General features: G+C 39.4%; 1 protein-coding gene across 1 annotated transcript in view; it reads right to left on the bottom strand.

Moving 5' to 3' along the window:
* The window catches only part of NRDE2 (NRDE-2, necessary for RNA interference, domain containing), a 156561-nt gene that overhangs the window by 26103 nt on the left and 116063 nt on the right, over positions 1-14395 (bottom strand). The window contains exons 8-10 of the mRNA XM_069208189.1: positions 12013-12136; positions 10482-10657; positions 5788-6174 (exon numbers count right to left, since the gene is read on the bottom strand). Of these exons, the coding sequence (XP_069064290.1) occupies positions 5788-6174; positions 10482-10657; positions 12013-12136 (687 nt within the window). The remainder of the gene's footprint in view (positions 1-5787; positions 6175-10481; positions 10658-12012; positions 12137-14395) is intronic.

Genomic DNA, 14395 nt, shown 5'->3' with positions numbered 1-14395 from the left:
GTGTAAGTCTAGCCAAAACATGAACATAGTGGGATCACTCGAAAAGCCATGTCTTCAACTGCTTCCGAAATTCAAGAAGTGAAGAGGCTCTTATGTGTAGCAGCCAGTCCTTCCATGCTTTTAGAGCGATGAAAAATCGTCGGATATGGTTTTTGTTGATCCCGGCATACAGGGTGTTCCCATAATCAAAGTTGTCTGTGACAAGCAACACGCATGATGGGTTTCCGGATGATAATTGGAAGCAATATCAAAATCTTTCTCATCATCTTCAGAGTATGGAAGCATGATGGTGGTGACTTGGGAGGTTATATTGAGTTTGCTGCTGTTGACAATCCCAAGATTCTTGGCATGGGTGGTGGGTTTGGGTGTCACTCCTAGCTCTGTTGGCCACTCGGTGGAGTCCCACAGTGAAGTCCTCTTTCCAAAGATCACAATTTCAGTCTTGTCGGTGTTCAGCTTCAGGGAGTTGGTTTTCACTGGGTGGTCCATTCAGTCATGCAGACAGTGAACTTGATCCAGGCTCTGGGCGTCTTGTCCATGAGGAAGAGAATGAGTTGTATGGTAAATTTGAGGATTTTTGTAGGCCAAGAACCCATTATATTTGAGGCAGTAAATTGCCACATTTCCTGCATCTACAGTAAAGCATTGCCTCACTTTCAATGTTGGGAAATAGAAGAATGATTTTAGGAAAATAGTGAATGAGGCAGTATGTTTCTGCATCTTTACCTTAATTTCAAGGATTTCCCATGAGAAGATCTTGCCGCCTGCTCATTCTATATTTTTATTGAAGTAACAATTTCTCCTATGTATTTATGCTCCATAGACTTGAATTAAGAGAAATATGTATTATTATTTCTGTGCTGTTTGCTATTTTTGCATTAAACATGTTGGATTTTAGGACTCCCAACATGTTGCATTTTATTTTAGCAGTTATATTGTTTCTTCCTGTGACATAATTCCTGACAAGTCTTTCACCCCACCCCACCCCACCAGAGTGATGGGTGAGAAATAGGTAAGGTGGAAGTAAATGCTTCAGATAAGCAGGGGATTTCTGAGCTTCTGCCAAAGACTGTAGCCCACGTCTTCTATGGGATGTTTTCCAGTGGTGTTATGATTGTTTTTGATGAGTAATGTGCTGTATGTCATACCCTATTCCCTTCAAATCACGTTTTTAATACTACTCTCTCCATCAGATAGTGCATCGAGACATTCTTATATGGGAAAATGAGAGGAAGCAGAGCACCATAGAGTCATATTAGATCATGTGCACCAGGCATTAATGTATGAAGCTGAGTCGAAGAGATCCTCTTGAAGCTAGACCATAACAATATTCACATAATGTCAAATCTGAAGGGTCCCAAGCTCTAAAAATGGTTGAAGTTGTTATTTGAGAGCTTTCAATTGTGATAGTTTAGTCATATCAGTTTGAGCATTGTCCTTTCAATGTACATTCATAGCCCCCCTAAGTGTGTGCTATATTTGTAGAATTTGCTCCTTCCTAGTGCACATTTTCCGTGTACTTCCTCCCAGGAATTTTGTTCAATTTTGGACAGCATCACCTAAAAATACAGTCTTAACAGATCCTGGGTGTGGTAATCTTGAACCAACATGTCCTTTAGCTCTGTAGGATTCTGGGTAGGAAGGGAGCTTCCTCTGGCAAAGCATCTGCTTGGACATGTGGTATTGTAGGTGCTGGGCCAGACTGTAAAAGGGGGAAATGAGGAAAGGAAACGTAGAAGGTTAAGGACTACCCTTTGTTATGTCTATTAGCCCTTTGAATCTTTTACTTCTTCAGTTCATAACCTCTTACCCAACAGTAGCCTATTTCCTCTAAAGATTTTCTTTTCCATCCATCCTCAGTCTTTCTGTGCATCACTTCTTTCTTCTCATGTCACGCACTGTGATACATTATGTATTATTGTTTTAATTTGCATCACAAAAGCGTAAACAAAACTGAACTGCACTGAAAGCAAGATGCTTTTCGGCATCATGAAGGTTCTTGATGTTAGGCAGGTAGCCAAGTGCATTCCTTTTATTCTTCAAACCAATTGAAATCAACGAGGATTGGCAGAAATTGTGTCTTTTTCACCTAAAAGCCTTTCTGGTTCAACCTGTGGGAGTCGTTAGATGAAGTAAGATGACTTAAAGTAGATGTGCCTCCCCTTGCTTTCACAGTTCACGTCAGCAGTTCTAATTTCTAGATTCTCATGGCAACTTCCCGTCTCTAGCTAGCCTGATGCTAATTTCTTAAGCCATTTACATGCTTCGACGCTATAAGATTCTGGGAGGCAGACTATAGTTACTTTTTTAAATTTGTTTTTGTACAGAACAGCCAGGACCAAGAAGGTATACCGGTCCTTAAAACAAAAAGTGAGTAAGAGGGAATAGACAGGACATAAAAGTCTTTGGGTACGTTAAAGAATTCAATCAACGTTTCTTCACTCATTCTGTCATAATTAAAAGTATACACTTTTACATTTTTATTTCGAAATCCTGCTGTCTCTTCATTTTCAAATATGATTGGTACAAGTGCTTCTATGTTTGGTTTTCACAGACATTTTCTGTTATCTTTAGCCTTTCTCAATTGTATTCCCTTCACTTCAAGCTAGGGGGTTTGATTAAGCTTTGCTGATATAAGGAGATTAGTTTGTTTGGGTTTCTAGAGGCTGTCCAATAACCTGATCGAAATTTATTATGGTTCAAATAGTGGAATAATTTATACAACATTTCATATTCAAGTATTCTCAATCACCTTTCAATATCTCAGAATCATAACTGTCTTTTAAGGGACGACTTTATAAAGCTAATCAATACTCATTTGTCCTCCAGTGACATTCTCAGATCTACTATGTCACGCTCCATTTTATAATGGCTGTATGTTAACGATCTCATGAAGAAAGTGAAAGACTCACGTCCGGACACAAAACAATTTGAATTATTCTACAATCTACTGCAGTCATTATAGCCTCTAAGTGTAGGGCCTCCATTGGGATACTTCTAGTTAAGCTCTAAAATGTGCACTATGTTGCAGATCCACACTTCTCAATCATTTTGTCGATTTTGGAATAAAATTGCTAAATTGCTTGGTGCACGGATATGGAGTCTTTATTTACTATAATATGGGTTGAATAGCCTAGCAAGGTCTAGGAAAATACAGTGCAAACGACTTGCCCTATGATCAAAAGCTCGACTCGTAATTAGGACTAAGAACATTGCATTATGAACTGTGGACTGGCCTGTTTGACAGGTAGACACAATATTATGTTTTTTCAACCACTCCAGTGACTCAGGCACATCCATGTAAAGACTGCCTGGTGGGTGCAGCGCAGACAACAAATTGTCAATACAAGGCATGATGCACACACGTGTTGTTCACTTACTTGCTGCCTATGGGTATCATTGCCTCATTTGCTTTTGTCCTTTAAAAAGAACTCAGGAAGGTTGACCACAGTCAACTAATTTTGCACTAGTGTCATTTAAAACAAAAAAATAATTTTTTTTAACTGGAAAAAACAAATGCAAGCCAATAACTAGAGCCTGCTGGCAGAATTGTACAACGCATTTACATTTTTTCCCATTTCATTAGGGACCCATGAGAGAGAGGCGATTTTTATCTGCCATAGGCGGGATGCTTCCAGTGTCAAAACCACAATCTTTTTCAGTTTTGCTCAGAGTTGGAAAACCTCTACTCTGACAGAAAATAACAAATTTGGGTTACAATTAAACACTGGGATACAAACAATACGTTAAGTGTAATCTCTTAATACAATATTTTGGTTTGAGCAAAAAGAATTTTAAAAAATGAAAACCCTAAGAATGTGTACTTTACATCTTATTGCTCAAATCCACAACATCTAATGGATAGTTGCTTTAGGAGTGCTCGAGTAAAAGTAACTAAATGTTTGAGAAAAATTGATTCGAATCACTTGAAAGCGCTGCACATGCTCAACTGGTCATTAAAATGATAATTTACATTAAACGTATGTCATTTAGCATTCAGATAACATGATTATAGTCCTATGTTAATATGACTGCATGTCGAAATAAGCATATAGATGCTGCACGGATTCTTGTTTACGGTTCTCAGCAGTAACATTTAAATATAAAATGCAAAGCTAAGGAAAGTGAGGGTAAGGAGCTGTCAATGGATAAAGAGATGGCATAAGCAGACCAGTCACTAACCATCCTCATTTCAGAAGCTCTTCTTTCCACCTATAAAAAGTGTACAACTGTACGTTTGTACTACCATGTGCACACAGTTACCAAGGCACACTAAGCATGCGCTGACAAATCATGTTTTTACCAATGTGTCAGCAAGAGAAGGCTAAATCCAAGGGATGAATTGCACAACACCTGTTGGCACTCAAAATCAGTTTCAGCACTCCTGAAGTTAAGGACTGAATTTAGAACTTGTGAATAGGTACTCGCTAAAAGGCTCTGAAGACCGAGGTCCCTTTTAGTGGTGCCCCCCAACAGGCAAGACATCTGCTGAACAAGATGCAAGTCTCTCTGCTCATTCAGTCTTTATCTCTCTTCTGAGACTGCCAACAAGGTGGATAATAACAATGCTAATTCAAATGACCCTCATAAATGAGCTTTAGGCAGAATGTTTATCAATCATACACACCATTAATTACATTATTTGTAATTAATTTTGAATAAAATAATCATGCCACTCGTTTGGCTAATCCTAATTCCAACACTAGCCTACGATAAATGTTAAATTGCAAACAATGTAATTTACTAACATTAAATTATTTCAAATAATCTTCTTGTCCCCAGCAGCATCTCTTACAAACAAAAATATTTGATTTCTTTTGAATTAATTATTTTAAATTAAAATCAAATAGTTAGTGGGCTCTCACTAAACGCTAATGCTAACCCTAATCTATGTTAAGCTTTGTCAAGTTTAAATTTAAATGAAACTTATTTTAGACAATATGGTACTCTTCCCCTAATGCTAATCTTATTTCTAACAGTGAACATTTGTTTTTATTTTTAACTGTATAAATGACATTTAATTACAATAAATTCACTTATATTACATTAATTTGATGTCTAAAACTCAGCAATCTTGGGCTTAAAGCTACCCCGGCACATATACCAACTCCAAAGATAAATATGTTTTAAATAAATTATTATAAGTATAATGTGTGTTTTCTTAAAATTATAATACCTTTATCCTGTTACTAAACCTCATCAACAGTAAATATTTTATTATATAAGAAATGGAAGAAGATGGGTCGGTGTTCTAGAGATAATCTGGTGATCTACAGATAATATTGGAGGTAATGATAAAAAAGGTAAGGCAACGAAGATGCAATGATGTGCCCCGGTCTGAGGTGTTTATGTGCTTACCAGACAATCAAAGGTTACAAATTGTGGTTACCACTGGTGGGGGTCAGAACCAAACCCCAACGACATCATCTGATAAATGTTTCAAAGTAGACGTTACAGAACAACAGCAGGGCGAAAAGCTAAAAGATGGGCATAGGAATGAACAAGGACAGTTTATTACAAATACGGTATTTAGAGCGATATTACAAAGCACCTCTTGCAAAAGTCGTAAGCAGAATATCTGATGGGTGGCTGACAGTGGGAGTGGTGCAGGCTTATCACCACAAACAGAAGCATGTAATCCAGTTTCAAGATCTGCTGAACCCCCATGTGCACTAGTGATAATACAAAACACACTACCAGTAGAACATGCAGCAAAAATAACTGAAGATATGATAAAAAAATGCAAATAGTGAGTAGGTAAGAAGCAACACAAAACTTAAAATGTACCTTAGATATTTCATACCGTAGCCAGAAGAGACAGAGACAAGACCTCTCATCGCCTGAAAAGAAAGACAGTATGGGCTGGAAAACATTAACAATGAAATCCTCGCCTTCCTTACAGTGACCTGGCTGGTTTGTTTTACTGGAGAATGTGTCCATGTGCCCTATACTCTTAATTCCAAAAAAGGGCAAGTCGAAAGTTGATAACGGCAATTCATTGGGTTGTCTGAAGTCAAAGATGAAAGACTCATCCATGGCGAGGTAGAAGAGTGAGTAAGGAAGCCGAAAGCCACACGGAACCCCCAAGAATTGCAGAAACGACTTGATCAGCTGGAACTTCAACTGGGGAGATGATATTTTGATTAGGGAGGATCCAAGTTCATCGAACAAAACCTGAAAAGACAAATATTTCAGATAAATACAAACACAACAATCTTAACTTAATAGTAAAAAAAGACAAGAATTTATAAATTAACAAAAGGTATTTTTCTTTTTTCGTTCTCATCCAGGGGGCATCATGGGCATCCAAAATGGAGCGAAGGCCCATCATACAGCAGAGGTTTAGCATAAAACTTTGGAAATCTAGCAAGCAGTTATAGATGGACCAACAGGAAAATATCTGCTACCTCCACGGTATGCAAGTTTAACAAAAGCAGCTCAATATCACAAACTATGAAACATATTAATAAATGTAAACATATCAACTATGCAAAGATTTTCTTGTGGATTCCATTCATATTTATAGTGGTCATGTTCTGCTTTCTAGTGAGCAGGTAACTATAATTGGTTTTGCTGCTATCATTTGTCATATTTTTGTTTTGATTAAGCCTCGCCTTTGCTTTCTCCCGACTCAGAAAACACTACATACAATCCAGTCAAACAACACTGAGTGTTGTTATGCAAGGTGTGCGACTCTGCCAGATGAAGTATGGAAGAGACAGCAGTAAATACTTAGATCATAATAACCAATCCACAAGACATGACTTAGTCGGTCTTGTGCCGGACAGGTGATTGAGATCTCTGCAGCAGGAGTGTTGATGTCAGCAGTGTACAGCATAGCTAGACTAGGACAGATAATAGATAGTGTGATGCAAGGGGGTTAGATCCCATTGACAATCATAGACAAATGTTTTATAATTCAATGTATAGCCCTACAGACTTTCCCCATTAAGACGTAGTGAAGGTGTCAGTTTGCAGCATCCACAAGGAGACCATGTCCAGATGTGCAACCACTGCACCAAATTGTAGAGAGGCAGAAAATATCCTGATCTATTTCCAGAACAATGTGACTCTGCTGCCATTCAGAGCGGCAAGGTATTGTCTTGTAACAGGTGAAAAAAAGTGAGTGATGAGCTCTGGTCAACAGATATAGATCCGATAGATTAAATATCCTGGGAGTTGCACACATGAGAGTAAACAGTACTTGTCTGACCTCCTCAATCTCAAACAGTCCCAAAGTTGACATAACACAGGCAATTTCCTAACAGTAGAACTCTATCTTGGAACTTTCTTCTAGTAACAATGATCAATCCTTTCACTTCAAATGAGTTTTGCGCTCATGAAAGGGCATGAACAGCATGGATGGAAATCACTTTACTCTTCCTTTTATGTACAGCAACCCATTTTGCGTGCATGAGCTTGCCATCTATTACTTCAAATAATATTTTGAACAGGAAATTTCAACAAGTAACACAGCTCACCCGAGGTCTCATCAGAATTAATAGCTCTCTTGTCTACCTAGGTCCATTTTCACCATCTTTCCAGCATCCAAATGCAGAGTGTGAGTAAATGATGACAAAATATGCAAAATATATCCCTACTGAAGATATTTGCTCAGCAACAAAAACTCATGTCATAACAAAGCGGGATGAAATTCTCCCAAATCATCTATTGCCCTCCTGAGAACTATATCAAACACATTGGTTGCCAGGTGGTAGGCACTCTCACATTTGGACCATGTTACTTACATACCGGACGGCTCAGGCTGTTATTCCGGTTCAGCTACTTGGCCATTACCCAAGACCCACCCATCTATCTATCTATCCCAGTTCTACTCTGATTCTATCAGGAGATAGAAACATTTCTAAACACTGGAATCTATTTAATTTGAAACATTGAGATTTCTTATACAGAATTTGTCTCAGTCCAGAAATGGGTTGCTACATTCTTATGACAGTGACTTCCAACAGAGATCTAGATATGCAGAATAACTTGATTTACAGATACACAGTAGACTAACAGTATATTGAATATATATCTTAAGATGTTATTGCAGGTTGTTCGGGATATGGCAAATTTGATTTGCCAGGAAGAACTTGGGCTCCCCTATTTAGAGGATTCCTTACGACTTGCCAGCCTTTTGTATTGGGTTAAGATATGGCTAAACCCAGAGACCTCCTTGGTGCAGCATGTATTTCCGGGTGTCTAAGCTCAGCGAGTGTGGCGGAAATTCCTTGGCTGTCCTACTTGAAAGACTCAAAATATCTGTCTGATGATCAGACTTCCATCACCCCTAAGTCAAAAGATGTTGTAATTTTTTTTTTTCTTGAATTACCATTCTAACTATAGACTTAAGAACGCCCAAAACATGCCTGCATTAGTAAGATACTTCTCCCTCTCGATGACTGAGGGCTTGGAAGCCTATTTACCCTGGTCATGAATCCTCTACACCGCAGGTATCTTTCTCATCCTAGATTTTCTGTGATTCATGTGGCCATGGCTTTCCCCACCAGTTAAGTTGGTTTAGCAATTTACCACTGTGCAGTTGCGACTGACTTTCAGTGCAAAATACATGTCATTTTGTGCTCTTCTGTCCTTTATATGAAGTGCCAAGGTATAGGTTTTAGTACCTGTTTTGAGGAAAGCAAGTACTAGATCTTATCAGGATAGCCTGTGTTTTCTGCAGAGGTTGGGTAATGAAGAGGTGTGTTGGGCAATGTTGAACTTTAGAAAAAAAATTGTTGTCCCTAAGAAAGAGATATGAATTAGTACCTCTGACTGACATTTTAAGGATTGGCTATTGTAATAGTGTTGCTTTGTATGTCTTTTAATTATATGCATGATGTTTTGATATCATGTAACTGATTTTTTAATGTACACTTTTATGGATTCTTTTAAGTCTGAATAGAGGTTTGTGAACTAAACTGAATTTATTTGATAACTTCTATTCTATGTACATGTCAAAAGTAACTAGCTTAATGGCCTTATCCTTGCTCTTCAAAAAACATGAAATAAGAGCTATGATACTTACCCTACAAACAAAATGAAACCTTTTTAAAAAATATAAAATCGGAAATACTGAAAACAAATTATTTCCAGCTTCATAGTTCACTTCAGTTTTTTGCCTAAGTTCCAAAAAGAGAATGCTCTTCCACCGACAGGATCTACAGGATCACCAAGAGGCAGGCAGATTGGCAGTACATGGTATAGAACATGTCCCTGCTAGTTAAGCAACGCACTAATTTGGACTGAAATGCAATTGTTACATGTATAGTACAGTGACCTTTTAGGTCTGGCTTTAACCAAGGTCTTTTGATATTACTAAAATATGTAAAATATACTTACATAAAGGGACTTTCAGATACTTCTCATCCATTATTCTGTTCTTTTGTCATTCACATTTTGCTTCTGCCCATTACAGCAAACAGCCTGGGTCAGCCTCCTTTAGCCACTGGCTAACTTCACTTTGAGTGACTGCATTTAGCCCTTTCACAAGGAGCAAAACTGCACAGAATGCAGTCCCGTTCAGTGCTAAAGTTTTTGTTTTTACTTTATTATTACTTTAGTGTTGCCTTTGTTTGTAGAACCTGATGTGATAGCAGAACACTTTCTACCAGATGAGAGCAAAGGGCACATTCCAACTTTAGCATTTCCTGTCTCCTGCCAATGCTGTTGTGAATTCCTTTTGAAGTGGGCTTTGTTAACTGGCTGCTTTTTGTTCACACCATACCAGCAGCTCACAAACTCTGACTATCACCTCATGAGGGTGCTCTATCTTTGCAACCATAATGGAATGTAATTTCTTCTTTCCTTGTTTTTTCTCTTTCCTTCCTTCTGTGCTTTGTCCTTGCCTTTGTTCCTCTTTTTCATTCTTTCCTTCATACCTTCCTTCATTCCATTTGGTTTCTTTCCTTATTTCTTCTTTCCTTTCTCTTTCTTTCCTTCCTTGATGTCCTTCATTCTTCCTTTTTCTTTCATGCCTTCCCCTGCCTTCCTTCCTTTTGTTCTCCCTTCCGTCAGCCAAGGCCAGACCGACTGTTAGTCAAGATCTTTTTACTTTACTAAAATAATGTGGACAACATTGTTACCGACAGGGGTTTTCAGCCAGACCATGTCTATTAGTCTATGGTTCTGTAATTCACATTTTTCGTTCACTCACTCCAGCCTGCATAAAGGGCAATGTGTCAGCCTACTTCTGCAACTGGATGTCTTCACTAGGAGTCACGGCTTGCTTCCTTTTCACAAGGAGTACATCAACACACAACATAGCCCCCTTCAGTGCCATGGTGTACTAAGGCACTGGGTGCTTTTTAAAACTAAAATAACATGTTTTTGTTTAGCTTGATGAGGGCCAGACAACTTCTCTAACAATAAAGTTTTGCAAAAACCATTTCAAAACATAACAAGAATTGCCAAGGTCTGGAGGTCAACACCAAACCTATTGGTTTTGCACATGCTTGTTCTGGATACTGCACTCTCACCTGTCTCTCAGGGTCCTCACAGTCTTCCTCCTTTTGTCCTTTGGTTGTATCAGGTCGCCAAGGTATCCAGTGCCGGGCTTCCCGAGAACACTCCGTATCAAGCCAAATCCGCCATCTGGGAAGTGTCTTGTCTTTTATTTCTGAATCATTGTCAACCTCATCGTCATCCTCCTCAACTTAAAAAAAAAATATATAATAATTTTACACAACATCACTGTAGTCCCCCAGCCAAAACACTTCTTTGCTCCTAGCTGGAATGACTAAGTTCAGCAGTTCCTGAAACCCATTCTTGGAAGACTCGTTTTAGGTAGCCAAACACCTCTCGAATTGCACTAAAGCCTTTTCCAAATTCATGTTACAGGATATATCGTGTGGCAAGGAGTGGTCATAGTGCAGCTGGTGGAAAACCCACCAATGTTTACAGAAAGGATCAGAGGTTGAATGAAAGCACAGTGGTAAAGAAACCAAGGTGAACAATTTAAATGCTTCTATCATTATGTGAGGCCTTAAGTTAATGTATCAACCATGCATCATGGGGCGCCAGAGCCAGCCTATATTTTCAGGATAACCAGATAATTTGTACAATCAATGTAATTGGGAGCGGACAGTATGACATTGATCCGGTCCTCTAGGACCTATGTTTGACAACCCATCTAGTGCAAATGAAGAGTTCTGAACTTGTTTGAAAATTATTATTTTAAGGGTGACCTATGACCTCCCTGGGCCATTCAAAAATAAAACATAAGTGCTCATAATAAGCATTTTCAATCAAATTAATGTTTCAATCATTGAAGGGATTCCCCCTGCCATCTGTATCAAGGAAATCAAGGAACTACTAGTCACTCAATTTCCAAAGAAGAGTAGAATGAAACCAAAGATCCTGTTTAACTACAATCCTAAAACTAACCAACATTTCCTTGCTTGGGTTATGTAAAGAAGTGCCACCACTCTTCTCTGCTGACAGTGACAGATGCTGATGAAAAAGTCACCAGTGTAAAGCACAATGAATAATTAGAAGGTAGTCACCTACCTGAAGTAAATATTGATGAATAAGAGAAACTTAGAGCTATCACTAGCATATTTCTCACAGACTACTACCAGCTTTATGCTGGTGGCAATTGGGGCAGAATTAACAAGCTGTGGCACAGTAATATCCATTGCAGATGAAAATTCTGTCAAATAGTAAAAATATGGTACATTTTTACTGATCTGCTACAGTACTAGAGCTCAGTAAATAAAAAGGGCCAAGAAAGTTAGACACCCAAGCAAGACCAATCAGTAAGCATGCAAATTCATCCTGGAAGAAAATTGTAAAGCTAAAACTAGTGGCAAGGGTTAACATTTTAAGTTAATAATGTCTACTGTGATTAAGATCCACTCTCTTCATCTTAGGTATTCTCAGGCAGCAAAAAAGTCCTTCAAACTGTGCATTGCTGCTTTATGAAAGTAGCACTACATGGATCAGGACTACTGATACAACCATTAAAAAGGAATGTAGTGAGTGCTGATGAATGTGAACAAAATTAGTTACCGTGGCTCTGGACTACGACCCAGCCCCCTTTCTCTTTCTGGCGCATCCAGGAGCTCCAGCCTTTTGCTCCTTTCTCTCCAAATCGTGGCTCACCACTGTCCCAAAATGGCTCAAAGAACTCCACCTGGAAAATAAAACAAAATGTAATTGTCTGCTGTAACAAACTGGGTTTCTGGCTGAGTGTGGGTGAGGGGTTGGTGGGAGTTAGGGGTGCAGGGGGGGGGGGGGGAGAAGGGCGAAAAACCCTTCTTAAGCAACAACCACAGTCCTTGTCAGGGTGAACCACAAAAGTCACTAAATTAACAAGTGCTTAATCCTCTGGTAGCTCGACACAAAAGCAGGCTCATCTCAGAGGCACTGTGTTAAATATTTATGCAACACACAAAAGTAATTAAGTGTAAACACAACATAAGAGATAACACACTAATTTTGACAAATGGAGTAAAAGTTATTAAATAAAATGAGAGCAAACCAAACAAAAATGCAATCAGTAATTGCTAAAAATAGCACCAGGTAGTAGAAAGAGCTAACTGTGGGTATCTGGTTGTGCTAGACCAGGACAAAATCACAAATTCAGGCAGACTGTAAAAGAGTGCGGGCTGGATATAGGGAACAGGTTAGTCCTGCTGATAAAGTTAGCTTCTCTAAGCCCAGGGCACAAAGTTTCTAGCTTCAGGATTTCTCAGGAACTGATATGAGCCAAGGGTCCAAGACCTGTGGAGACACCTCTTGAGGATCATAATCTCACTCTAGCAGATGCCAACAGGGCCTAGGCAGTTCAAGTTAAACGTCCAGGCAGTTCCAGTTAAAGGTCCAGGCAGGTCCAGTTGCAGGCAGGCCTCTGGAGCTTGTTGTGTCACTGTAACTCAGAACAGCAGGTCAGCCAACTAATCCTTGGAGGCACTTAGGTTAGTCAAGAGTGAAGGGAGCAGGTCCAGTCTTGCTTCTTATCGAGCAGGGTAGGTCTCAAACAGCAGGGGAGTCCTCTGGGGAAACAGGACAGTCTTTCCTCTGTAATGTCCACAGGTCCAGTAGGGGGTCTGAGGGTCTTATTTTTATATCTGGTGCCAGCTTTGAGGTGAAATAAACTTCTAGAGTTTCTCCCCCACTGATGGGTCTGTAATTTCCTTCCTCCCTGGCCTGGCTCCAAGGCTAATGTGAAGTACTTTGTGTGAGTGTGCTAAGGCAGCTCCTCTGAAAATGTAAATTGGACAGAAAAAACTGTGCTCCACACATCCTGGAAAGATCACCCATCCTATCAACACTTAGCCCTCCTCTGTCTCACTGTCTGGGAGGAATACTAATTTCCAACTGCCAAGCTAATCACAGTCATGTAACTCAGGACATAGGCTGCAGGCACCAAACCGTTAGGACAAGAAAAGGGCAACTTTCTAAAAGTGGATTTTTTTTAATTGTGACTTATTTCCAGCGGTGGTGCCTCTATTGGAGTGGAGAAGCGTCGTCCCCCGCACTGCTGTGCAGAAAGCATCAAAAATAAAAATGGTAATAAAATTATTTTATTACCATTTTACATCTGACGCTTTCTGCCAGCAAACAGAGTGCGAGGTCAGGGCGGGGCCAGTGCGTCAGAGGAGTGGCTACTTCATTTTGAAGTGCGCAGGTAGGTTTGGATGGCTACCTCACTACAGTCAAACCAACATGCGCAATTCAAAATTCTCTAAACCTCTCCAACCTGTCTTGGACAGCTGGGTTGGAGAGCAGGCATACAGTGCCTTTTGGAGCGTGGAGCCAGCCAGCCAATTAAGACGCTTTTTTCATGCTGCTTAACAGCATGAAAACAGAGCCTTGTTTGGATGAGGGAGTTGGCTGTGGGTTTTTGCACTCAGAGGACATGCTGCAGAAGAACAGGGACGAGCTGCAGAACATCAAGTAAGGTAAGTGTTTTTAATATTTATAGTGCTGTGTATGTTACGTATGTAGTTTTGTGTGTGTGTGTTTTGTGCCCCCCCAATTTAATTTCCTACCAACCGCCACTGCTTAATTCCGAATTAATCATTAAAGAAGATTTTATATTACAATTCTTTTGAGACAAAACATGACATTAATACCTGTTCCCAATCAAACATTATCACTAATTATATGTAATATTGTAACCTAAGGTGATTCTCTGGGCGATGTAGGCATCACACTAGTGAAAAACAAGTTTTATCGTTTTTCACTACCTGGACATGCAAAAGTTAGAAGTACATGCCCAACTTTTTAAATACAATGCACGCTGCCCTATTGGCTGTTTAGGGCTTACCTGGGGGCAGGTTATAGGCATTAAAAAGGAAGGTTTAGGCATGGGAAAAGGTTTATTTTGCCAAGTAGAATTGGAAGTTTGAACTGCACTCGTTTTGAGATATGGCAATTTCAAGACATG

Source organism: Pleurodeles waltl, chromosome 9 (genome assembly GCF_031143425.1).
Source record: "Pleurodeles waltl isolate 20211129_DDA chromosome 9, aPleWal1.hap1.20221129, whole genome shotgun sequence".
Lineage (NCBI taxonomy): Eukaryota > Metazoa > Chordata > Amphibia > Caudata > Salamandridae > Pleurodeles > Pleurodeles waltl.
This window is presented reverse-complemented; position numbering and strand designations above follow the sequence as displayed.